The sequence below is a fragment of the Phalacrocorax carbo genome, chromosome 2 (genome assembly GCF_963921805.1).
Source record: "Phalacrocorax carbo chromosome 2, bPhaCar2.1, whole genome shotgun sequence".
NCBI classification, from domain to species: domain Eukaryota; kingdom Metazoa; phylum Chordata; class Aves; order Suliformes; family Phalacrocoracidae; genus Phalacrocorax; species Phalacrocorax carbo.
The window spans coordinates 113,925,567-113,950,768 of NC_087514.1; the positions used below are offsets into that span (position 1 = coordinate 113,925,567).

General features: G+C 40.6%; 1 protein-coding gene across 3 annotated transcripts in view; it reads left to right on the top strand.

The window, feature by feature from the left end:
- Positions 1-2,876: 2,876 nt before the first annotated feature.
- Positions 2,877-25,202, top strand: part of AVL9 (AVL9 cell migration associated) — a 51,788-nt gene continuing 29,462 nt past the window's right edge. For all 3 annotated transcript variants that reach the window (XR_010371644.1, XM_064443908.1, XM_064443909.1), the window contains exons 1-8: positions 2,877-3,067; positions 17,775-17,895; positions 20,112-20,197; positions 21,920-21,991; positions 22,750-22,839; positions 23,212-23,278; positions 23,951-23,991; positions 25,108-25,146. Coding sequence is in view for 2 of the 3 variants with exons in the window: in XM_064443908.1 (XP_064299978.1) it covers positions 3,002-3,067; positions 17,775-17,895; positions 20,112-20,197; positions 21,920-21,991; positions 22,750-22,839; positions 23,212-23,278; positions 23,951-23,991; positions 25,108-25,146 (582 nt within the window). In the remaining variant the exon portion in view is untranslated. The remainder of the gene's footprint in view (positions 3,068-17,774; positions 17,896-20,111; positions 20,198-21,919; positions 21,992-22,749; positions 22,840-23,211; positions 23,279-23,950; positions 23,992-25,107; positions 25,147-25,202) is intronic.

Sequence of the window (25,202 nt, forward strand, 5' to 3'; positions counted from 1 at the left end):
TTTGCAACGCCGATAGCACCGCTCCAACGCTATCTGTCTCCTCTAGGAGGCAGAGGCTCCTCTCAAAAGCTGCCTTTTGATACTTCTTGTTACTGCCACCCTGCCTGGGTTGGATCCTCTAATCAACGCTTTTTAGATTAAATTCCCCATTTGTCTTCTCAGGTTGTTTTCACTTTTCAGCTCCTCGTTCCACAAGTATTCTTCCTCTCTGTGGATAGACAGTCTCCAGTTATGAGAACACAGAAGAACTTAAACACAGAGTTAAAGAAAAAGGCAAGTCTGTTGATTTCTGTTGGAATAGTTTAATTTAAAGCCTTTGTAGTCCATAGCCAGCTTGTGTGTCTTAACATGATTTACAGAAAAAACATACAGAAAAACGGGGTTTCACGATACATTGTCTTCATACTGCCTTGGCTGTAAATAGCTCTAACCCACAAGAAAGTCCTACTTTTTAGACCTTTCTAAAGAGGGTTTGATGCAAATGTGCACCTGCGGAGAAGTACTTCCAAGATCTTGCACTCCTAAACTGACTGAGAATGCCCTGCGTCCTTCTCTGATGAAAAAATGTGCTCTGAGCACCTGGGACATTTGGCTGGGAACACAGGGAAATGTGGGGTGATGATCTGAGCATGAGACAAATACTTCAACTCAGTCGTGAAAGCATTTGTGCATAACTTGATACTAGAGAAGCCTGCCACAGAAATGGAGAAACTTGCGGGCAAGAGAGGGATGCGCAAGTCCCTGTAAGGCCCCTGGCTGCTTGTGCCTGGCCTGGCACAAGAATCCCCATCTGCTCTTGATGCTGTGAGGCTTTGAGGGTATTACATCTGAGTAAACTCAGGCCCTGTGTCACCACCAGGTGCCATTTTCAAGTTTTCAAGTGAGAGAACATAATCCCAAGCAGCGTTATGAACCATACTGCATACAATCCAGTTTTTCTAAAATTTAGGAAAAGAGCTTCAGAAAAAAGAAAAATCTACTCCAAACACAAAGTGAGATTGCCATCCAAAAGAAATTAGTTACAAACCTGAGATCCATGCCTACTTCATTTAAGCTTTTCTTCAACAGAAATCCCAGAATGATTGCTTTTTGTTCACACGCTTCTCTCCACAAATTCACAATTTTGTTTAGTAAGCTGGGCTATACCGAACAACGAGCGCAACAGAGCGGAGCTACCAGCTACCAAAGGCACTGCTCATCTCTGATGTTACTTCCAGACATAAACTATTGTACTGCCCAGGTAAAGCTTATCCGTCTCAAGAAGTCTCACTGCACATAATCCAAGTTGAGAACTCCTTGTTACGAACTGCAGAATGACTATCAAATTATGATTACTATGGTAATGATAATAGTTGGCTGTTCTTAAGTGAAATATCACCTCTGAGTAATAGAAGAGCTGTAGGGCTGAGTTTTCATTGCTATTTGTTAGCTATGCTCTAAGAAGAATTCCTTTAGGAAAATTCTGACTAAGACTTTTCCAAGAGCTTCTTTCATAGCAGCCCTCACCTTCCTTTCTTTCTCATAAATACATGCAGTGACCCGTGGGAAAACCCATAGAAGATGCCAGCCAGTTAGTGTTCCTAGAACAGGCTCATGTTGTCAGTCCAACATTTTTATTGTCTTAGTGGGAAAGAAAATGTCAAGAAAAAAAAAATCTAATCATCTATTCAGAGAAGCAATAAGCTACAATTATCCAGCAGTATCACTGAGATACCTCTATAATGCAAAACCCATAGCAGTAAGAGCAATGCCAGACTGCACTTTCCTCAGTGAGCTAAGTACAAGCTATAAACACTCTCATGCATCTTCTGGGTGATATTTCATTACTGCAGGAGATAATGGCCAATATTTCAAACCTTTTTCTTTTTTGAAATGATACTAGACAGTAAGTTACAGACTAAAACTAATAAGAAATCATTCACTTGCCAGAACTGGATTGTTTCTTGTAGCTTATCCTGTGCTCCCTACAGTGTATTTTTTCTACAATGGCACTTCTGTTGGAGCTGAAGAACAATATGTAATTTCATGCTTTATTGTTATAATTTGGTATAATTGGGTATTGTGTTAGCGATGAGTTTTTCTTTAAGCACTATTTTTTTATAGTTCTTTCAAAAAGAATCTCTTCCGATTTCTGCAGACTTTTAAAAGTACAATTTCTAGCAGATGCTGTTAATTTAAATAGCCAAAGTAGAACCATAACAACGGTTAAAAAGGGAGCACCGTCTGAGTACAGGAAGATAATGATTTTTAATTTTTTTTTTCCTCACAAACTAAGTTTGCCTGTGCTCTTGGACAAGTGCTTGAACTATCTTTCTAGGGCATCATAATGTATGTTTAGCAGCAGCACACAGTGCTAGCGGCAGAAGCCTTAACTTGAATTTTTCGCATTTTTAACCTTCAGCAACCAACCTGACACACCTGGCCCGAAACCATCCCAGACTTCCATTTTGTGCTGCCACTAATCCGCACGACTTCCCGTGGGAAGGATGCAGCCCGAAGGCGCGCTGTCCTCTGCGCTGCAGGGGGCCGCTGAGAGGAGATGTCCTCAGAAAAGACGACGACCAGAAAAGGGAGGCACGGTGACGGCCCCTGCCCGCAGCCGCGCCGCCAAGGGCGGCAGCACAGCGGCGGTCGGAGTTTGGTGGGGTTCCGCTACCCGGCAGCGACGTGGTTTCCTGGCCGCGGGATAAAAGGAAGCCGCTTTTCCTCGGAATCACTTCGACGAAGTGAGTTTTCCTGTTGGGCTATCCACCGGCGCGGGGGGAGAGCGGCTCCCGCCCGACCGCCGCCGGGGCGCCTCCTGAGGGGACGGGGCGAAGCGCAGCCCCGCCTCAGCGGCGGGAAGAGGGAGGTGCTGCGGCGGCGCCCGCCCTCGCCCTGCCGGGCGCTGCGGAAGCGCAGGCGGCCGGGGCTGCCTCCCTGTCGGACCCTGGGCGGCGGGAGGCGGGGCGACAGCGCGGGGCACGGCGGCATCCTCCAGAGCGGCCATCGCCGGGGCTCCATGGAGAAGCGCGGCCCGGTGCTGCACATCGTGGTGGTGGGCTTCCACCACAAGAAGGGCTGCCAGGTGAGGGGGCGCGGGTGCCTCCCGCCTCCTCGCCCGCCGGCGGGTGCCCCTTGTCTCCCGCCTCTTCCCTCCGCTTCCTCCCTGCCCTCCCCCGCCTCCCCTCCCCCGCGCCCGGCAGCGCCTGCCCGGTTGCCGCCCTCAGCCTGCGGCGGGGCCTGACGGGCAGGGCGGGAGCCCCCGTGGGAGGGGGCGCGTCTGACAGGGCCGGGACCGGGGGGAGCTTTGCTTTAGCTCACGGGGGTGGGCAAAGGAGCAGCTCGAAGCCGGCGCGGCGCCGCCGGGCGCCTGGGGGGACCCAGCCGGTCGCGGCCGCCTCCTTCCCCCGTGGAGGGAGCCGGGCTGGGCCGGGGGCTCGCTCAGCCGCGGGGCGGGGGCTGCCCGCCGGGGCCGTGACTCAGCCCGCTCCGGGCGGTGGCCGTGTGTCGGGCTGCGTACGTGACTGCCCTACCGGGGCGGGCCGGCGCCGGGTGAGCTCCCCACCGGCCGCGGCCGCATCCTGGGAGACGGCTCACATCGTGCCGCCCATGTCTGCTCTGGGTCTGGGTGTTTCATGCATTCAGAGAGAGAAGTAATAGGAAAAACGTAAATTTTTTATCTATTCCTGCCGGCCCAGGTGGGCAGCACCGCGTTGCACCCTCACAGGTACAACTTGTACACAACCAGCCCGATGGCCCCAGGGCATAAGGCCGCCCTTGGCTTGAGGTTTATTTGCATGTCTCTTCCTTTCTTTCGTAAATGCCTGACTGCTTCGTGTGGCCTGTAAGGTAGAAGAATTTTACGTTGTGTAATTCATAGGTATTTTATGCCCTGCAGTTTTTTTTTAAACCCTTGAACTACGAGATGTTTTTGTGGCTGAACTAGGTGATGCCCCGGTGGGGCTGCACACAGAGTTGCTTTGCTGTGACAAGGGCAGATACGTAGATACAATGCTGGACTTGCAGTGAGTCTTCTTCCATGGAGCGTCTTTACTCTTTACAAAAATGCCCAAAACAATAATGAATGTGATGGATGTTGTTACCCAGGAACTGGTCTAACATGAATGCATTCCGTACAAGGTACCAGAGAGTTTAATTAGCCTTTGTTAATGCTTCAGCAAACGAAACAAGCACAGCATGGTAATGTGTAAAACAATTCTCCATACTAATAGAGGCTGAAGCAGAAGTGCAGTAACTCATTGTAGGTGCTCTTCCACCTCTTTCAGGAAGGCCTGCAGGGTTTTGTAATGCATCCTTTCTCCTCAGGGTGTCTGGGGGCTGTTCACACAGGACATTCGCAGGATTGGTTCCTACAAGGAATTCCATCATCTAGGTTGTCAGGTTTGCGATATTTATCAGTCACTTTCTGGTTTGCGATATTTATCAGTCACTTTCTTGTCAGAGACTGTTACGAGATGAGCGTTAGTTGGGAGCCTTGTTGTTGGCCTCTTAGAAAAGACATACGTTGGAGACAAAAGCAGAGGTGGCTTTTGTTGCTTCTGTTCTTTTGGGCCCTGTATTTCTTTTCATGTAACATCATGAGGTGTTGATGCAAAAAAAGAAAACTACCCCAAAACAAAAACCCACAAACCCAAACTATAAATTAGTAGCAGTGAATTTTATCTTGCTGCCAATAAAATGTTTGTAGAAGTAACCCTTTCAGGTGTTCTGAAAAATTGGGCTGGAATACCTCTAAACCAAAGTCATCTTTAAGTATCTCAAGATATGAACTAGAGAAGTTGCAGAGGAATATGGTTGAGGAAGGGAATGGGGTAGCTGTGTCACAGGGACAAGAACTGCAGGAATAGAATGACAGTTGGTAGAACCACAAACACCCAGGCTTCCTAAGGGAAATCTAACCAGAAATCAGATTTTGAATATATTCTACCTCTGAGTTAACAAATTTGTTACTGAACTATAAAAATTGTTTCCTAAAAGAGCTGGAGGTAGGGAGCTGCGCAGCAATAGCCTAATGAGTTTGACATCAGTAGTATGCCAGGCTCTAGAGAATTTGTGAAGGAAATAATTAATTAACAACATGAAACTAAGTAGACTGAGTCCTATGGGTATTCACTAAAGAATAGATCATGCCTGACTGACCTGCATCTTTTCTAAGAATAACGATTGATTTAATTTCTCTGTAAAAGAAGCAGAGTAGCTCGAATCTGCCTGGGACTTTGCACAGATCACACAGCATTACCAAAAAAAATTTTTTTTTGAGGTGGAGATACTGGAAAATTACTACCGGAGCTGGTACTTGGGTAAGGAACAGTATGAGAGGAAGCATCAACAGGGGGTGTTTCTCAAGACTGACTTTGGGCCCACGTAAGTGGTGCTGGCATCATTTCCACAGTAAAATATAGCTATGATGAGCAAACTTGAGGAATCAGTGTTGCAAAGGAAGACTGGAATGTCATACAAGAGCTGGGTGATAAGGAAGGCAGTAATGGTACAAATGGGGTGCATTACAAGATCATGCAACAGGAATGAATAATAACAGTATAGTCTTGGTAATTAACATGAGGAGACCTGGAAGAGGAGAGAGACTCCATATGATCAAGTATAAGTCACAGAAGCAGAGTGATTTGGGAGCGTGACAAAAAATGTAGTCCTGTAGTGTAATAATGTGCTTACTGATGCATAAAAATTCTGATCCACCTTTCAGAAAAAGGGATTTGAATTCTCCCTGTCACTTCCAGGAATGGATGAGATAGTCCTTGCACAGTCTGTTTTTAAGAAAAATGTAGAAGAGCTTGGCTAGGTAGGCTAAAGAAATTGATTTTGAGGCTGTATTCATATGAAAACTCTAAGCTGCTTCTGCAGATACAGAAACATTCTCCCCTTTTCCTCTCCTGCCTCTTCACAACTGGAAAGGAGAGGTGGTTTTGTGGTAAGCTGAAACGGGGAACTGAGGCTTCCAAACGGTAAGCCTTGTTTTAGTGGCTTGGTTTTGAGCTGGCTGGTTCACAGGTTCTCTTTGCTGAGCAGACATCTGCAGAAGACAGCTAAATGGGCATGAGGAGACTAGTACGAGGGTGGAAAAGAGTGTCTCTGGAAAGTGGTGCTCTGGGACTTTTCTTTTTGCTTGCCATGTTTGATAATGGCCTTTGTAGTACTCATTGAACCACTGCATTAAATGCAATTGTATTCCAGGAGACTGTTGGAAAGTGAAAAATAAGGAGGAAAAAACAACCCTTTAATCAAAAAGATGGTGCTGGCACAGGAACAAGTGGTGATGAACCGGCTGCAGATGTGCTGCAGATCGCGTACAAGAAACTACTAATAGCAGAAAAGTGAAGTTCCAAAGCAGCTTTCAAATGGCAGTAAGAGTGAATTTGCGGAGCTTAAAATTGAGAGACCGTACAGCTGGCCTGCCTGTTGTAACATGGATTTACCTGGTTTACCTGAGAAGGCTCCTTTCGGGTTCTGTGTTTCCATCTCTGTTTTCTCTGCAGTCCTACTAGGAAATGCAGATGGAGTTAGCTATTTTGACAGATTTCTTGATGCTAGGTGTTTTTGTTATCTGACTTTCCCTCCAAACCTGTAGTATGGAAGGAAGGGGATTCAAAATATACGTGTGGTGTGAAGCTGATGTGTACAGAGGTGTGTAACTTGGAACTGAGCTCTGACACTGTGGATTCTCTGTCTGGGATTGCTGTTGGTAACAGATGTAATTGGATTCCTACATATTCTTAGACAAGTGCTTTTCTGGTTAGATCCTGATGTCTGAAGTGTACAGCCGCCAATTAACTTACTGTGTAAGAAAAGTTAAACTTTTACTTTTGTTGTATAGCTTATATATAAAATAAAATGTTCTTATACATAAGAAAAGTTTAACCTATACAGTAAAAAGTTATATATAGGAACATCTTCTTGCATAGACTTGAAAATCCATAGGCATTTGTTCACAAAAGAGGAGGAGAGTCAAGGAACTGGTCTGTTTCTGTGTGCCTTTTCACTGATGGCATGAGTGCAATGATAGTTCCACATGCTCCTTCCAAGGGCCCACTGTTGGACTGTGGGTCTTTTTGCTGGGTGAAGAAGGATTATGTAAGAGACAAAGTGAAGGTTTACTTGTATGTATGTTGTTTAGTCCGAAGATGCATTTCCGTGGGCAATTGTTACGAACTTGGAGTTGCCACTCACTGTTACAAAGGCTTTGTGCTGTGTAAACGCAGCACTTTGCATTTGCCAACTGAAAATCCTGAAAGCTTTGGAATGAGTTTTCTCTAGCAAGTGTGGAGTAAGCTTTTTGAGAAGCCGTAGGCTTTTGTTTGCGTACACGAGCAGATTGCCAGCCTGCTTCTTTGGGCCTTTTAGTTACTGACTTGGACTGTGATACCAATGACATCTGAAATGAAATGACAAACATTTCGTTAGTATTCAGAAAAGAAAAATCCTTTTTTGAGACCTGTTTGCTACCGGTAAGAGGAGTGGCCTAAGGAGAAAGGAACAGCAAACACAGCCCTTTGTCATATGTAGTTGCTCATGGTCTTGTCCAGTAATGTAAAACACACGGTTTTGGTGTGGTAGGAGTTTCTACAAACTTCTCAGGCTCTATAGGACTCAAGTCACAAAAGTACTGGGCCATAAATTCATAATAAAGGAAGCCTGCCACAGAAACGGTGTGTTCTGTTTTGGAGTAACTGTAGCTGATTGGCTCATTAGTTACCACAGCAGGTTACTGGTCCAGCTCCCTAGCTCTTATTATGTTCTGCTGGTTTCCTGCTTCAGTATAGGATGGTAAGACTTGGATTTTGGGGGATGTTTGTGCCCTTTTTCTGGAGCAGCTGATATCAAGTTCCTCAGTAGTTTTCAGGAGCTGTAGCAGTAAGTGGCTGGTGATTTCAGAGCAAATAAAGCAAAAGGGTTGTTTTTGGTTGTGTGTGTGTTTCTTTTTTTCAGAATCATCAAATGCTTCCTCTGATTCCAAGTGAGCAAGAGAGCACTTAATGTGCCTTGCAACATCTTAATTTTTGAAAGCATTAAGTGATGTGGAAAGTGCTTATCTATCTTATGATAGTGGTCTTTAGCAAAAATGTAGCCCAAACAGAGCTTGACTACGAGATACAAGTTGTGTATTGAAAAATACAGAGAAAGACCTTTGCTTTGTGGTGAAGGTGAAAGACTTGAGTCATGAGGCACAGTTCTCCACTAATCATCCTGTGTGCTGCGATCCTCATTTGAGCTCTCATCTCCAAGCTTCATTTACATGGGGAGGCAGAGAGATAATAGTCTCTGAGGGTGTAGATAGGCTTAAAATATCCTGAGTACTATAAAAATCATTCATTTTGAAGGCAAAGTTAAAATGAGAATTGATTTATTCAAGAAGGAGAGGAAGGAAAGTTTCAGCAAAGCTGGAAAAACTTGCAAGCAAGAGAGGGATGCACAAGTCCCTGTAAGCCCCCAGCTCTTGCTGAGGAAGCAGGTGGTCCATTTATTACTGTACTGCCTGGCCTGGCACAAGAATCCCCATCTGCTCTTGATGCTGTGAGGCTTTGAGGGTATTACATCTGAGTAAACTCAGGCCCTGTGTCACCACCAGGTGCCATTTCCTTTTATTTGCTTGGGATCCTTGCTCTGTAAAATAACAGCAGCTGATCTTGACCCACTTCTCTGTACCCCAGTGGAGAATGACATTTCAAATTTGGTGTCACAGATGTGGGAGTGGGTTATTGTAAATACCAAAAGGCCTATTCTCATGGAATCCCAAAGTTTGTCCTAAGGCTCTTTGAAGTACTTGAACTTTTTCAAGTAAATGGGAAGTTTGCTTTCTCCAAAGGAGTGTCTGAGTTGCTTGCCTGTGTGGGTTTGGTTTTGTGTCCTGCCTGACCATAGGTTTTCTTCCTGGCATGCAAAAGAAACTTAAGATCAGGAGTGAAATACCTAAGTTTTAGAAAAGGGCTTGAATATGATCTTTGAGAGGGAATAATGCCCTCTAAGACTTTTTTCCTTCCTGAATCATCTATGTGCTCCTCCTGCCATTTGAGATTTAAAGTACTTGAGGTCTGGAAGGCAGTACTTGTTGTGATCTGCAGAAATGGGCATGTAACATGGCCTGAGCAATCCATGCACGTGGCCTTTTACACTTACGCCTAGGGAGCGTAAGAGGGCTCGAGGGGAATGTCTCTAAGCGGAATTGTTGGCAAGTTAGGCTTGACTTTGTTTGCAGAATTAGGAGGTGTCTAAGGAACAAACAAGTTCAGTTGGCTCTTTTTATCAACCCTTTTGAGAACTGCCTACATTTCTAGGTCTGCTACACCCTCAATTATAGCACTTGTTTCCATGAGGGAAATACCAAAGTTGCTCTCTTCAGTAGGTTCCACCGGCAGCCCTTCTGGAGACATCATAAGGGGAAAAATTCTAGCCTGTCTCAGTCCCTATTTGTTTCCTGTCTGTCTTCTAAGATTCTGTTTTACTGGAGAAGAATTTTTTCTTCTCAATCTTTGCCAATGCAGTAGTTGCCGTGATTGATAGATGTGTTTGACACTCAACTGTAAGTGAAGTGTATGCTCTGTTGTCTTTAAAGTCCTTGTGTCTTTGTTTTGGGAGAGCACAGTAGGCAGGTATTATGCAATAGGTAGTCTTCTCTAGTGATTAAACAAGATCTTGTTAAAGGAATAACAGAAACAAAAAATAACTTGAAAAAGAACTAGGCTGGAATCAAGCCAAAAGGTTTTGTTTGTGGCCTTATTGATGACAATCTGTAAACATTAGCACAATTCCTTTGTTTTTGTTCCCTGCTTGTAATAATATTATTTAAGCACTTTAAAGGATTCTTATGAGCATGAAATCTCTTTAAGTTAATCATAGCACTCACTCATTGGGTATCAAAGATTAGCCTGTTGTCTGAAATATGTGGTTTTGCTTATGTTCAACAGGTTGAAACTTTGAAAGAAGCTTTTAGCTTTTATTAGAAAGGGTACTCAAATTAGCATGGGATGCTAATTGTTTTAAATACACAAAGCATTGCTGAGTACACATGTAACTGCTATCTCACACTTCTGTAAACAATACCACAGATTCTGATCTCTTGTGTAGAATTAGTGATGGGTTCCACTCTTTGCATGTCTATGTAATCTATTTATTTTGTATTTTGTGCTCATTGTTTGAGGAAAAACTCCCAGGTATGGTGGATTTTTGTTTGTTTTCTTTCTTGGTTTAGTTTTTCAAGCTTTAGAGAGTGCTATGCTTTGATAATCTTGCGGCTGCTTCCTTGAAGTCCTGGACAGGAAGTAAAGTATTTCTTTGAAGGTTTCCATACTGGATCTTTTCTCCGTAGTTGCCCTGATGTGTGAATTGAGAGAAGGTTGCTAAATACCTATTTGCAGTTACGTAACACTTCCATAGTCGTCGTCATTGCCTTTCATCTTATGATCTGTCTATTCTTTTGTGTGTGTCATAACATCTGAGTAGTTTTTTTAAATATTCAGTATCAGGAATCTTGACCTTTTGAGTAAATGAACGAATGCTAAATCAGTAAAATACATATTTCTGTCCCTCTGTCTCGTCTTTTATCTACCTACTTCAGACGTCTTTCAAATAATAACTTGGTCTCTCAGCACCTGTATAAAGGTGGCAACGTAATTTACATATACATATAGAGGGAGGTTCAGAGGTGTAAAATCACTGAACAGAGGCCACTGCACTTGGAATAAATCAGAACTTGCAAGTCTCAACTTGGTGTTCCCTGTCCTAATATTGCCTTATTTTGATATGTGTCCCATAGCTTGTATGTAGTGCAGGCATGTTGTTTCTAAAAGCACTCAGGAAGTTGTGGATACAAGATGTGAAAGGAAGTTCCTTGCCGGCTCTGACATGCTGGGGGATCGGGCATGGGGCTGCCTGCTTCATTGGCGGTCCCCAGAGCAGAGCATGTTCTGTACTTCATGATGTTACTGTGTTTGTGTAGCTTTTCAGCCTCATACTTGGTAGTGAGCTGGATTTGTCAGCTCTCGGTAGTAAATCTAATGCTGAAACTTGTAAGGAAGGAGCGTGTTCGCTAAGAGCTGTTCTGGGACCATCAGACATCCTGTGGTAAAGAACCTGAATGCTTGTTGGCTCATAAGACAAGGTGATAGCTCACTTGGACTCAGTGTTCAGCAATACACGCTATATGAATTACACACAATGGCTGTTTCTAAAATGACAAGTAAATGTGCTTTAAAGCGTGCCTACAGTCCTGGTGCTCCATTTTCCCAGGAAAAGGAGGATTCACTGTACTATTTGACAACTCCCTGCCAGCCTGCATGGGCTTCTCCACATTGGGAATGAGGGCGTGCTGAAGAGCTGGGGAAAGGATGTGTGCCTGAGTCTTGTGTGTGATGAGGTCTGGGTGCTGTCCTGGGGGAGAGGGAATGCCACCAGTCCCTGTAGCTGGGTGTGTCCGGTAAGAGCCAATGGGCGCAGCAGGTTGCGTGGGTGAAAAACTGGCTGCTGCCGACCTTAGTCCATACTAGTTGTGTTGGGCCAACCTTAGTTAGGAGTAGAGCTGAGGGTTGCCCTCCCTTGTTTCGTTAAGGAAGCTGCCTTCTCTGGTACCTTGTATCTTCGTAAGAGCTCATCCTGTATGAATTCTAACTTACTTTCTCTAAGACCATGAAGCCTTGTCTTGAGGGCACAGAGTTCCCTAGCAAACCCCCTAGGCTGGAATGGTTGCAGCAGTATTATGTTCCTTTCTGGGAGGAGTGTGTGTGTGGGTGTTTATTTACTTTCTTTTAGGAGACTGGTAGGAACAAAAGTTCCAAAGCACAGGATTTATATCTGACCTGAACTATAAAGACTGTCTAAAATGCATACTGACATGACTTTGAAAACAAAGGTTTCAGTGTTTCAGGTTATTTTATCTTTTAAGAGTCAAAACGTTAATAAGCTGGTCAGAGTTTTCAAAGCAAACTGGAATGATTATTTTGTGCATCTGTAACAATACAAATAATTTCTTAGAACTACTGTAACTTCTGTAAGTGGCCGCTCTAGCTTTAGCAATACAGGAACGTGAGGAAGTTTCAGGAACTGGAAGGATAGAAAAGGCTATGCTCTACGTCTTTGTAATACATGGATTTCGTTTGCTGTTACTGTGTGTGCAAGTAGTAGATTTTAAAATATTTATATAAATGTATCATATGTATTCTACATATACATATTTATATAAATATGCATTAGTATTATACATAGTTACACATATGCATATTTATATAGATATAGAACATATATTTAAAATCTGTTGTTAGAGGTCATTATACTACTGCATAGGCAAGGCATTATTGTTGTATGGATAGGTTCTTTAACTTGTAGGTCCTGATCTGTTGGTTCTGTCATAAAACAATGGGGAAAGTTTGTCATTCAAGTCTGATTAAATTGTGATTTAAATAATAAATTGTTCTCAGTGCTGAAAGACTAACAATGTTCTTAAATTCTTTTCATCTGGCTGCATGCTGCAGTTATGGTGATTCAGATAAAATCATTGGTGTGCTGGTTTTCTCTGGATCTGGCTATGCTAGGACTAACATATCAAGAAAACTTATTTTTAAAATCCCTACTTCGAGTGAAGAACAACTACTGACTTATTTGAAATGAAAGATCAAATTTTAGGTATAATTTTAATCTGGGTTTTTTTGGTCACCGCTGCTTAGCGTTATACTTGATACTCAACATACTTCTGCTTCTCTTTCTTAAATGAGAGATGAAGTGTTGGTATCCTTGAAATGAAATGTATTTAAACGATTTATGAAAAGTTTTTCCAAATAGGAACATAATGAGTGGGTTTTGCTGATCTCCTTTGCTTCATTGAAGCAATTATTCCACCTGTTTTTGCAGCACAAGCAATGGGAGAGATCATCAAAGCAATTGTTCAGAGAACGGAATGAGTTAACTCCCTGTAAATTAGATTCTGCAACTTAGTGAAAGCATCCTTGCCTTTAACATAATACTGTCATTCTAACTATTTCAGATTTTGTAGAGATTTGAGATTAAATCCTGTCTCCATTGAACCAATGGAAAAACTTATTTGAGTCCAGATGTTTTTCATTTCTAATCTGAAGAGAAATCTTCTAAAATACCTGTATTAAAGAGGAGAGCTTATACTGTGACTGTGCTTAGTAAGAGGCATTAACTTGTAAGTGGAGTAGTTCAAACATGTGATAGTAGATGGCGTGAGGAGGATGGGGAGTTTATACTGTCTTGCCAGCACATTTTAAATTATCACTGTTAGTGTTCACCAAGGATCTTACTGTGATGGCTAACACTTAACACTTTTCACAAATAAGGAAAACCACCTTACTGGAATACCAAGTTCACCAAAAATTACCTGTCTAATGTTTTGAGTGTGATAGTTTAGGTGGACATGCAGATGTATTTTGTAAATTCCTCTTTTATCAGTATCCTTTTTTAACAGCTCTTGACTGTGTACTTGTAGTTTAGTAGAGAACAATATTGATGAATATTTTTAAAGAAAAACTATCACATTAGTTCCTAAAAATAGGAATTGAAATGCATTTTTTCCTTGCCTGCACTCATCTTTTCTTACTATGAATTAATGAATGTCTAGTAAATTTATTCTGGCTAGGAAGCCCCTTTAAAGAAAAGGAACCAAAACAGATTGCCTGGACTTTTTTTTTTTTTCATTCCACAAACAAGACAGAACTGTGTATCAGTAGGTGCTTTGCAGCCAAACTGTTATATTCAATGGAAACTGCATATAAAAGGTTTGTTAACACAGAAGAATTACAGAAAAATAAAAATGTCAGTTTCAGCAATTCAGTTGTACTTCAGTTTAGGGTGTTTTTTAAAATTATATTTTATTTTAACTTGGTATTCCATGAGAGTTTAAATACTTTGTATATTGGAGAGCACAGTTATTTATTTCTCCACTAAATCACAACACATTCTATATGGATTTTAGTTCTGAAATCCATCAAGAGCTATCTTCTTATAGACCAAGACAATCTGAGGAGGCAGAGAAAGCATTGCCATCAAAACCCCTTGACAGGCATAATCAGTATATCCAGCTGTAATAAAGATCCCTGACACTTGAAAGAGTAAGAAATGAGTGGAGGTTCCAGTTCAAGTTCTATATAGTTTATTATGAAGTCTCTGAAGAGTTCAGCTTTGAATTTCATTTTGTTGAGGAGTCTTTTAATTCACATGAGGAGACAACAAACAGGAAAATATGCCCCAGCGGTCAGCTCTGAAAACTTGCGTGTATTTCTTCGTTCCTGTTGACTACTGAGCTTTATTAAAAGACTTTAGTCTTCATATTTGAAGGCATTTTTTGTGATGCATACATGTATTAATGACAAACAGGGAAATTGAAATGCATGTTTATGCATGCACATATGTATGGATTTACATAATAATCTATTGGATTAAAATTTTTAAAAATGCTCGTTTTCATTCTATGAAGAGGGAGAAAAAGAGCTGTGAGATGGGTCTCTTCTGTAGTCCCATCCCATCCCTCTGTCATGGTTGGTCTTGGGTTTAAAGTGGAAGATGAGGAAAAAAACCCTTTCTTTTAAGTTTCCTTAACTAGGAACACTGTATTGTACAGTTCGCACACACAGGCTGAGAGAAGAATTTTACTGAAGCTCCAGTTGTTCAAAAACTCACAAGTGATAGAACTGAGATTCCCTTTATCCCATTATCATCACTTTTGTACTGTGGGGTATTGGCTTCTTTTTTCTTCTTTTTTTTTTTTAATTTCAAAACCAAAGTATTACAAGAACACTGACTAGCCTTAATGTTTTTTCCTATACAAAGGATTCCTAACTGCAACTGACACAAATCTGCAAATTGAGCTGTAGAAATGAAGCAGGATGTCTAGAAGATGAGGGACGGTTAGGGTGAGTTTCATCTTCATTAATTCAGTCATCTGCAAGTTAGACTTAGAAGTCTGAGCTAGCTCTCTTCAGAGGCGATGGAAAGAAACAGATTGGATGAATCAGCCTCTGCAGGTGTCTGTTTTCTCTGACTATGCAGAATGCTTAGGAAAACTGGCTCAAAGATCTTGCTTTGTAGTCAGCTGACATGAATCCCACCTGCAGTGACTACTTGTGAAAAAGTTTGACTTAAGTCTTTGAAATGAAATCACTGGGAACTCTTAAGTCAGAGGAAGGATGGAAGGAAGCTCTCCAGGGCCTTGCATGCTGTACTTGCTCTTGGATTGTCCTTTTTCTCTCCTGCTTCTTTGTTACTTCTACCTTTTCAGCCTCCACAATATGAGGCGGTACTTCTACAAGCAGCGGTCTATTAAGCTACACAAATGTGATTCCTCCTTAGAAACCAGGGTACTTTCTACGTGGATCCTCTGGGGGAGGGGGAGGAATAGTATGTCATAATGTAAATTAGGCCTATCGTAATGTAGATGTATAAAATAGATTATTTAAGGCCACTTAAGCAATCTTAATTCTGCTTTATCTGAGTTTTGTGATCTTCTCTCACTTATACACACACGCATACAGAAATCTCTATATTAGTCTGCCTGTTTCAAAAATATGTGGTCTAATACAAAAGAAGATTATCATCAGTGTCACTAATGCCTGTCCAGTTTGTTGAATTTGGAACAGTCAGCCTGCAGAAATCCCTGTTGCTGGGAGCATCTGGTAGCAGCTGAGGTGTTGATAGCATATTGTGATTTAGAACAAAGTAGTTCTTCAGCAAATTTCATGCTGTCAAAACAACACAGGAGCCAGATCTCTCAGCTTTATTCTAGACTTTAAAAAGGACTTAATAGTCCTTTTGTCTGTTTTGTCTAACAAGCCTTAGTTAGACTCAGAATACATTTTTCATACAGCTTGAATTGTCCTACCCTTCTTTCCTTTAAATATGTCTTCTAATTCATTATTTTGCTTGGAATAGAAAATGCAATTGTAATCCTGTAAAGGCTTGGAAGCAACGATGTCTTAGATCCTTACAGTATTTTCCTGTCAAGAATGATGCTCTGAAGGTATTCACTGAAATCTAAGGGACCCGAGGTTTTTTCTGTGTTTGATGGAAACAAGCTCCTGCAGAGGGTGAATCCAAACTCCTCTCTGTTGGCCATGCAGTGAAATAACATACCTGATTCAAGACATTAGTGTAGATGCTCCTTGACTATCTGTGTATTAAAACTTAGGAGCTGTGCTTTATTGCTAAGGTTACTCCTTCTGCAAGAACCCAGTAGTAATTCTGTAAACAGTGGTTTCAGCCAGCCAGTTTGAATCTGGACAGCATCAAATTGTGTGATACAGTCCTCAGATATTTACATGAAGCTTCTAACATTTTAATTTTCTTATAATCTGTGATTTGAAAAGAATAGCAGGGAAGTCTGGGGATTCGTATGTACTAAATGGCAGGCAATTTCTCTGCTCCTTGTACAGGTGCTAATTCCAGTGTTTGTCTCTCCTTTGGAAGTCAGATGCTCTTCTGTTCTGCTTAATGGCATATTTTGTTTAAAAGGCTCTATGGATTTTTGATAACTAAATACAAGACAGTGTGGACTCCCTCCTCCTTCCCCAGTCAAAATTAAGCCTTTTTTCTAGCATACGTCTTTTTGGGTTTTGTTTTTGTTTCGTGGTTTTTTGTTTTTTTTTTTCCACCCCCTTGCATAATTATTCTTTGTGGGTGGGTTACCTTTAGCTCAGGATTTTGGTCTTTCAGCAGACCTTTGGTTTTTTTGTGGATATATTCAAGATCTCTTTTATAATTTGAAGAATAAAAAACCCGTGAAATTTATACAGCAAGTAGCAAGGCTGATTTCTTGTGGTGTTTTCTTGTCCTTTGTGCTTTTTCCAAGTTGGCAACAGTCATAGAAAGAGTGACACCATGTGTTAAGGTGAAGAATTTCACTTTTCTTGATTTATTTCCCATTTCTTCAGTACTCTGATCCTTTACAGTGCTTTTATTATCCATCAAATGTTAAGATTTTCTGTGTGCTTGCTTTGTCATGCTTTGTTCAGTAATTTTAAACATGCACGTCTGGAAAAAAGTTGGTGAAAGTGGCTGGAAACCCAGAGGGGGTATCCATAGGAAAAGAAGATGAAAGGATAGTATTGCGAAGATGCTGATTATGAGGATCTGTGGTAGACATGTAGTGTAGTGCAAGGAATACAAAGGTTGTCCCTGTTGCTGGGAAAAAGAGGTAAATAGCAAAGGAAAGGTGAAATTGAAAGGAAAGGGAAAGAAGGTACTTCAGGCCAATGTGTAGCACTCATCGCAATCAAGGACATAAAAATATTTTAAAGCAGTATTTTGCTGTAAGTATAGTTTCTGAGATTATTCAACATCTGGTAGAGTAAAACAGAGGCTTGCATGTGTTAGTGTTACCTAGTCATGAGCACTTCAGGGGCTGAGAAGCCAAATATGATTTCGGGATGTGCGTGCCCCAGCAATGACCCCTGCTGGCATTGCAGGTGCAGCAATGTGCTGCTGGCTGTGTGAATACAGGGGAGAAGGTATTCAGCTGCTGGGTGATGTTTTCTGCTTGAACATCTGTTTCATATTTCTCTTGAGGAAAAGGTACAAGGCTGGATGGAAGGACTTTGGAAGCCAAACCTGCCCAGGGCCTGTCAGTTAGACCACACATTGAGTCAGTCCATGGGTGCTTTGGAGGAAGAGACAAGGAATGCTACTAGGAAGAAAAAACTTTATTTCATACCATTGCTGCAGAAAAGGTCCTAGGCGTAATCACAGAGGCTTGCTTGTTTGGTAACAGTAACGTATTCTCTTTTCCTCCTCTCTATGTTTGTTTGTTTGTTTAGGTTGAATTTTCCTATCCCCCCCTAAAGCCTGGAGAAGGACATGATAGCCACAGTTTACCAGAGGAGTGGAAATACTTACCATTTCTTGCCCTACCAGATGGCGCTCACAACTATCAGGAAGGTAAGCAATGAGAGAAGTTGTTGTATGTACTGGTTTGACTGCAACCAAAAGAAAAATCCTGATATCTGAACAGTTGATCAACAATTCTTTTCACTATTAGACTTCCTGTAACTTTTTATTTAAGCTGCAAAATACATTGGCAATCATATGTTGCTTCAGAGTTTAAAGTGAACGTAGATGATAAAGGTGTACTTCCCATATTAAGAAATCAGATGTCAATAAGTGCTTAAGGGTTGCATAGCATTTGTGTGTAGTCCTAGTGCAAAACAAGGCTACCAGCTTTCTCAGAAGTTCTTTGAGTGGAGAATAAACTCTTGAATAAAACCTAATCCAGTTTTGAGATAAGGGAAAAATGAAATTCTAAAATTCAGCTTTGTAATGTATGTAGGTACTATGATTTTTTTTCCTTCACTAATTTAGAGATTTTTAGAATGACCTACAAGTCATTCAATATCTATAGAATGGCATATTTTGAAAACCAGCAAATGTAAAGGGCAGGAACAGGAGCTTTAGTATATTTGTCAGTGGAATGAAGATAGAATGATTCTTTTGCCACGTAGGTACTAATAAAATTGCTCCAGGTTGAGGGTTTTTTGGTGTAGTGTTGCATTTATATCTATGTTTATTTGACAGCAGTTCAGGTCATCGCTTGACATTTATATGCATGTTTGGTTATTTCATCTTTTTTTCTGCACAGCAGCGAACAAGGAAGTCAATTATAACACCAAAATCACAGAAACCCTTTAATACTACTTCTAAGAAGATTTTTTTAAGTTGATGTACTTTCCTAATTCTCCAGCTTCCAGAGACCTCATGTGGAAGCAGAGGAGTAGTATCAAAATAATCCCCTTCCTAGCAGCAATAAGGGTGTCTCTGACTCTGCTCTAGGTCATGAATTTTGTTTAATTTCTGCATTGTTAAATATGTAATGAGCAGTAGGCTGCATTCAAAGCCAGGGAAATCATACGCAGCTCCACATACCTGTCCTCTCTTGGCTCAGTACCATCCCTGTTAATGCTCAACTTTGATTATTTTCACTGCTGCACTAAAAGATTATCAATGTGTTATTTTGGTAGGGGAAAAAAGAAAAAGACTTGGCAACAAAACTGATGTATATCCTTGTGTTTTGTAGGCAAGAATACGTATTAACTTGAAACAGGAAAATACACTTCAATTAATAGTTACGTTACATTTACTGTAACTTCATTAGATATCTATTTTTGAGTTCTAAACTAATTCCCACTAATAGTTACATTTTTGGAAAGAGGAAGACTTGGTACAGGAAATAGTCTTAAAGGCTTTCTAAAACCCTTGGTGCTATTTATAGTATAATCAAACCTGATCAAGGAAAGCTTTGTTATAAACAGGCCCTCCTTCTGTTGGATTTTACTGCATATGGGATTGTCTCATTTTGTTACTATGAAGCAAACAGAAAATTAATAGTTGGTTTCAAACCAGATTTCACTCATGTTTTGAAAGGCAGTCATAATGCCCTCTCCTTTACTTAGGATTTAGCAACTTTTTTGCAGTATTAGCAAATGCGTGTGTGTGTGTGTATATCTCAAGCCATAAAAGCCTTTCTCTTGTCATATTTTATAGAGGTTTTTTCTTTGATGCCACACTTGCACAGAGACAGTAATTATTTTTTGTGAGACTAGGATTCACAAATCCTTTTCGTTAGCACAGTGATGCTGCTTCACGGATACCTACTTTGGCAGTGTTAGCAGGTAGATGTCAACTGTAGATGTCCTCCTTGGTGGTTTTTTCTCCCTATCTTCATTGCATTGGCCTTCTTAATAGTATTGCACTCCAACTGTACACCTTGCCTCATAGTGCCTTGTCTTTGCTCCTCTGTACTGAATTGGGAAAGCAGCATGCCTGTAGGTTTCAGTGGTGCTTCTCTGCTGTCAGTAGCTGCTTCTGAGAGCCCATCAGAGGACTTACAGGAGCTTGGTCAGGCTAAACATGAGGCTATTGTTAGAATATCCATATCAGCACAGCTGGAGATTCTTCCACAAACCTTCTTGCCGTTTGGAAATTAATTTGGGTGCAGACATAGCTTTATAGATGACATTTTCTTTCTTTCTTTTTTTTTTTAAGTCTCAGAAAATGAGTGTGCCAGTATTTTCAGCAGTAAACCTTTTATAAATAAGTGATGTTGAAAATAAAAATACTGAACTTTTGTGACTTATGAAACAGTCTTTTTGTTTTCATAGATACCGTGTTTTTCCATTTGCCTCCAAGATGTGGGGATCGAACCACAGTATATGGTGTTTCTTGCTATAGGCAGATTGAAGCGAAGGTAACTTTCCAAACTGTGTATTATATTCATGAAATAATAGGCTTGATGCATTAAGAACCCTAAAATTCAGTGGCTTGCCTTACACCAACAGTCAAATTGCATGATCAGCTTACATTTAAAAAATCTATGAAAATGTGCATGGTAGCTAGCTACGCAACTTGAGAACTGTTTCTTTCCCTTATGTCAGCAGGCATGTTGTGATCTTCTGAAATGTTTAAGGCAATTGAAAAATATGTTTTGGTTCTTGAGTGCTAATCCAGGTATCAGCACCAAGCAGCAAAACGAAGCTGACAGTCTGCAGGTGGCCAAGTCATGCTTCCAGGAAGTAGGCCTCTTGGGTGGAAAAAGTTGAAATTTCTCAGTGTGTGACCGTGAAGAATTTTTGGAGTATTTCCTACGATCTGACCATGCAAGTGTAGGGATGTTTCTCTTCACCTACCTTCCTTGCCAAAAGTACACTTGCAGAGTAGACTGTGACCTTCTCAGTCATTGTAGCTGCTTACCAATACTGAACTTTCAGCAGTAAAGCTGAAAAATTGATGAGCACTACAGTGTGTACCTGATGACACTGAGGAAATTATGTACTTGATCTCCTAGAATCTGCCCATATTTTCAAAAGTCCTATACTTTGATAAAGCACTTAGTTATTACAAATCTGTTGAAAAATTACTCCCTCTTCCAGTGAAATGGCAAGAATCTGGAATGCCATGTGGGTTTGAGTTTTAAATGAGTCACATATTCAGAAGATGTAAATTATGGACTCTGTTTTATTGTTAATCATACCTTGATTATATTTCAAGTTCCTGTTTATGCTGTAGGAGAAACTTCACACATGCAGATCTTAATTCCATTTCTTTTGAACGAAGTCCACGTTGATTTGAGTTCGCTTATCTTCGCAGCCAGCCTTTACTGTATTCTGGAATTTAGAGTATTGCTTTCTTTAACTATGCAATAACTTGACTTTATTGTGCTCTTGATTCCAGTTTATGCTGTTTAGTAACCAATTAAGAAGGTAAATAGATGTTTAAAATGAACTCTTTGGAACAAGTAGGATAGAAACAATGTGTTTCATATGACAGCTCTAGCACTCTTTCCATCTGTCCTATTGATGTGTGGGCTGCAGTCCGGACACTTGCTGTTTTGTACAATTAAGTGAGTCACTTGGCTGTATTTTTGCCGCCACCCTTTCTAGGCCTGCTGTTAAGTGCTGGGACCATTTGGTCTGGCTGAGAGCGTAGATGATTCTGCAGATGATACCTCCTTTATTTTGTGGGTGGCTTAAAGAAAATCCTTGAGTATAAAACAAACAGTTTCTAGGCAAAGACTTTTCAACCTGGTCCATTTTCACAGATGTTAGAGCATAACGAGTGATATGTTGTGGCTTCTCTTCTGTTAAATTACCCTGTTAAAATGCCATTGCCTTTTCCAGGGTTATTGCCTTTTTCTCATGCTAATGTCTTTTAAACAGTCCTCTGTTTATCATCACAGCTGTACTTGGATCTTTGCTGTGCACAGTAAGATGAGAACACCACTCTGACATATGAGTGTTATGACCATTTTTACTAGGTAAGGGCATACTGTTGCATGGTTTGGATATTCCACCATGGAAGGCAGTCAGTTTTAGGATTTTGTTTAAATAGGGGCTGGCAACTAGACCTGTGAAAGAATTCTTTTTGAAATTGTGCATGGGTAAAAAAATACTATAATACTTCTATTTCTTAGGCATTAAAAGTACGGCAAGCAGACATCACCCGAGAAACAGTACAGAAAAGTGTCTGTGTTCTCAGTCAGCTGGTAAGAATGTTTGTTTAACTCCCAAAACACTTTCAAATAAGATATTAAAAAGGATTTGTTTTCCGTGTTCTTGTCTGGAACTTTTGGCTCCAAACATCTCTTGCAGAGGGTAACAAAATACTGAAGTAAAATTGAATCAAAGTCTATGGCGTTTGAGTGAGCCGCCTTGAACTGGTATCTCCTTGTATGAGCAATTGTAAAAGTGTCTGCCTTTTGTCAGGGACCAGGATATCTATTTACGCTTTGATTATTCTTAAGTGCTACTAACATTATTCGAGTAGTAGGATTAAGGGTTTGGCCAATATAATGACTGGAAAGAGTGGCTATTGACAACTGTGAAAGAGGTTTGAAGATAGTCATACATACAGCGTACTCTTGTTTTGGAGGAATGTCCTGTATTTCTGCATATTTAGCAAAACCTACTGGTCACCAGGCAGGGAACAGAAATTATTTCTGTGCTTAAAGATGAATAAAGAACTATTACTGGAGCTGCATGAGCAGCTTTAAAGCAGGAAAGTACTTTTCTAGAAAGATGTTCAGTGATGGTATGGTATGCGCAAATGGAAAGAAAATAGAATTATCATCATTTAAAATGAGGACAGGAGAAGGATGCTGTGAGTTAGCAACTAAGGACTGCTCCTCCATGACCTCTGTGTAATAATGTGTCTGTATTGCAAGATAAGAATGGGAGAAGACTGAAGTTCAGAATGAGTGACTAAATTTTCTTTACTTGTTTTTGTGTTTGTTTTCCTTCCAAGCCTTTGTATGGGTTACTTCAGGCAAAGCTGCAACTCATTACACATGCGTATTTTGAAGAAAAAGACTTCTCGCAAATTTCAATTCTAAAGGTAACTTTTAAGCAATAGCCACACAGAACAAAGCTTTCAGTGTATGGCTACAGACTTCAGTGGTTTTAATTAGTGCTCAAATGTTACATTTGCATAGGTAAGTCAGTTATTCGGCTCTCATAATAATGTGAACTAAATGAACTCCCCTAATCTGACAGAGGGTCAGCTTTCTGATTTGTGATGGAATATAAGCATGAGTGCGATTGTCAGCGTGTATCTTCTTTGACTCCATTAGTAAAATTTTACTTTCTATCTGGAATAAGACATTGAAATCCTTGAATAAGTGAATTCTATTTATTCTGGATTTTGCGTGACCGTGTGCCATTAACGGCTTTTGGGTTTTTTTTTTTAACTTTGTTCTAACTTTTACAGGAACTTTATGATCATATGAATAGTTCCTTGGGCAGTACATTGCTAGAAGGGTCACAAGTTTATCTTGGTAAGTGGCTTTTGTACAAGTAGCAGAGGTAACGTTACACTAATCAACACATTTCCTTCCCAAGCTAAGTTGTCTATGTGCATTAAGAAATTAAGCACCAGAGGCCTGTGTGCCTGCACAGTATTGTTATGCATTTCTTTATTAATGGATTTAAATAAATGTCAAATAAATGTAGTGTTCCTTTCATAATAGGGGTTAATTGTAGGTTGAAAGCCATGTTACCTCTTGACCTAAGTGTCTGACAAGCAACTGCTTGGCTGCTTTTGGGAAACTACCTTCCTAATTTTTAGATGGAACTATTTGATGGTGTGGGGTGCTCAAGCTTTCATCTACCTGTTATTTGGGATATCTCCCACTCAATTCTGATTCTTCCCAGTGTTTTCTGAATGCACAGACATTGCACATGGACAACACATTCAGTGTTTCCATAATGCTGTTTGGCAGTCAACAGGAGTAACTGAGTGTGACTATGTTATTATTGTCTCCGTTGTAGATTTAACTCTTGTTCCTGCTCAAAAGAAAGAATTTTGTATGAGTTCTGCTATTGAAATAACCAGGTTCACATAAAATGCATAATGGGTGCCCCCCTCCCCCTGGAAAATGGTGGCAAGAAGTAAGTTAGTCTCTACTAGCTATTAAACTGTAAAAATTGCTCTCTCTTTGGTATCTCAGGTCTGTCTCCTCGGGATCTTGTTCTTCACTTTAGACATAAGGTAGGTGTTCTCTGCTGGATATAGTAAGTACAGCACTTATTTTGTGGAGTAAAATGCTTAGTGAGGAACTGAAAAATAAACATGTCTAGACTTACCTGAGCTAGGAGTAAGACGACTGTTTCCTAAGTACTTGTGGTTACAGTGTTCTGATTTCCCTTCCCCTTCTGCCTACATAACTTCAGTGAAAGTAAGTTCCAGGCTGAGAAGTTTTGTCTGCTGGATCCCCTGGAGATTTCTAGGTTTGTGTGACATTTCTTTAGTCCTCTCTCAAAGTGTAAGTGGTATGTCAGTTACAGTCGTCTTTCTATTTCCTGCTTCTCATCAGACAGATGTGGTAGAACAACACTGCTAGAGTCTGTGCAGACACAACTTGGAGCATTTTTCCCTGTATCTTGTAATTTTTGCAGCTTCTGCCATCATAGAGTCTGAGGGGACTTTCACCTCTTCTTTTTTTCCTCATGACTATTGAAATTGAGTGTGTATCCTTATAGCTAAGGTACAAATAGCATTTAGAATCTTTTATTAACTGAGAGGCATCAAGGAAGCAAATTAAGAGAATCTGGATTTCATGGTGTATTTTTTTGCCTGCTCAGTAGATTTTTGGGGTAGAACTCATTTTTCTTTAACTTCAGATGTCTGCCAGTCATGCCCCAGAAGCATGTGTGTTTTTCTTTGAGTGTAGAAAGTCTGGACAGCCACTTCTGGTCTAGATGCCTCATCTGTAGATGCCTAGAATTAGGCGACGTAAATGCTATACTTGGTATTTAGCTGAATTCTTTTCTGTATTTCTGTGAAGGAACTCTTTTATGTTTAGGCAGTTTACTGTTTTTTAAAATTCTGGGATTACACAACATGTTATTTCTGATAAGCTTTGTATGATTTAAATTACGCAATTCTAGTTTGTGCAGGGTTTTCTTTGCATCTCAAATGCTATTTTGAGATGAGTGCTCAGGTGGAGAAAGGGTTTTGGAATACTAGGTTTCACTGGTCAAATGTATTTGGTCATTTGACGGTTATGCAGTGACTAACATCCTGAATAAGAGATTGCTTGCACAGTATTTTTGATAAATGACACTGGTCCACTCATGATGTCTTTTATTTTTGTGTGTTTTTCAGGTCTTGATCCTTTTTAAATTGATTCTTCTAGAGAAAAAGGTAACATTTCGTAGGCTGAGGCAGGCAATTGAAATAGAAATGCAATTGTTAAATTT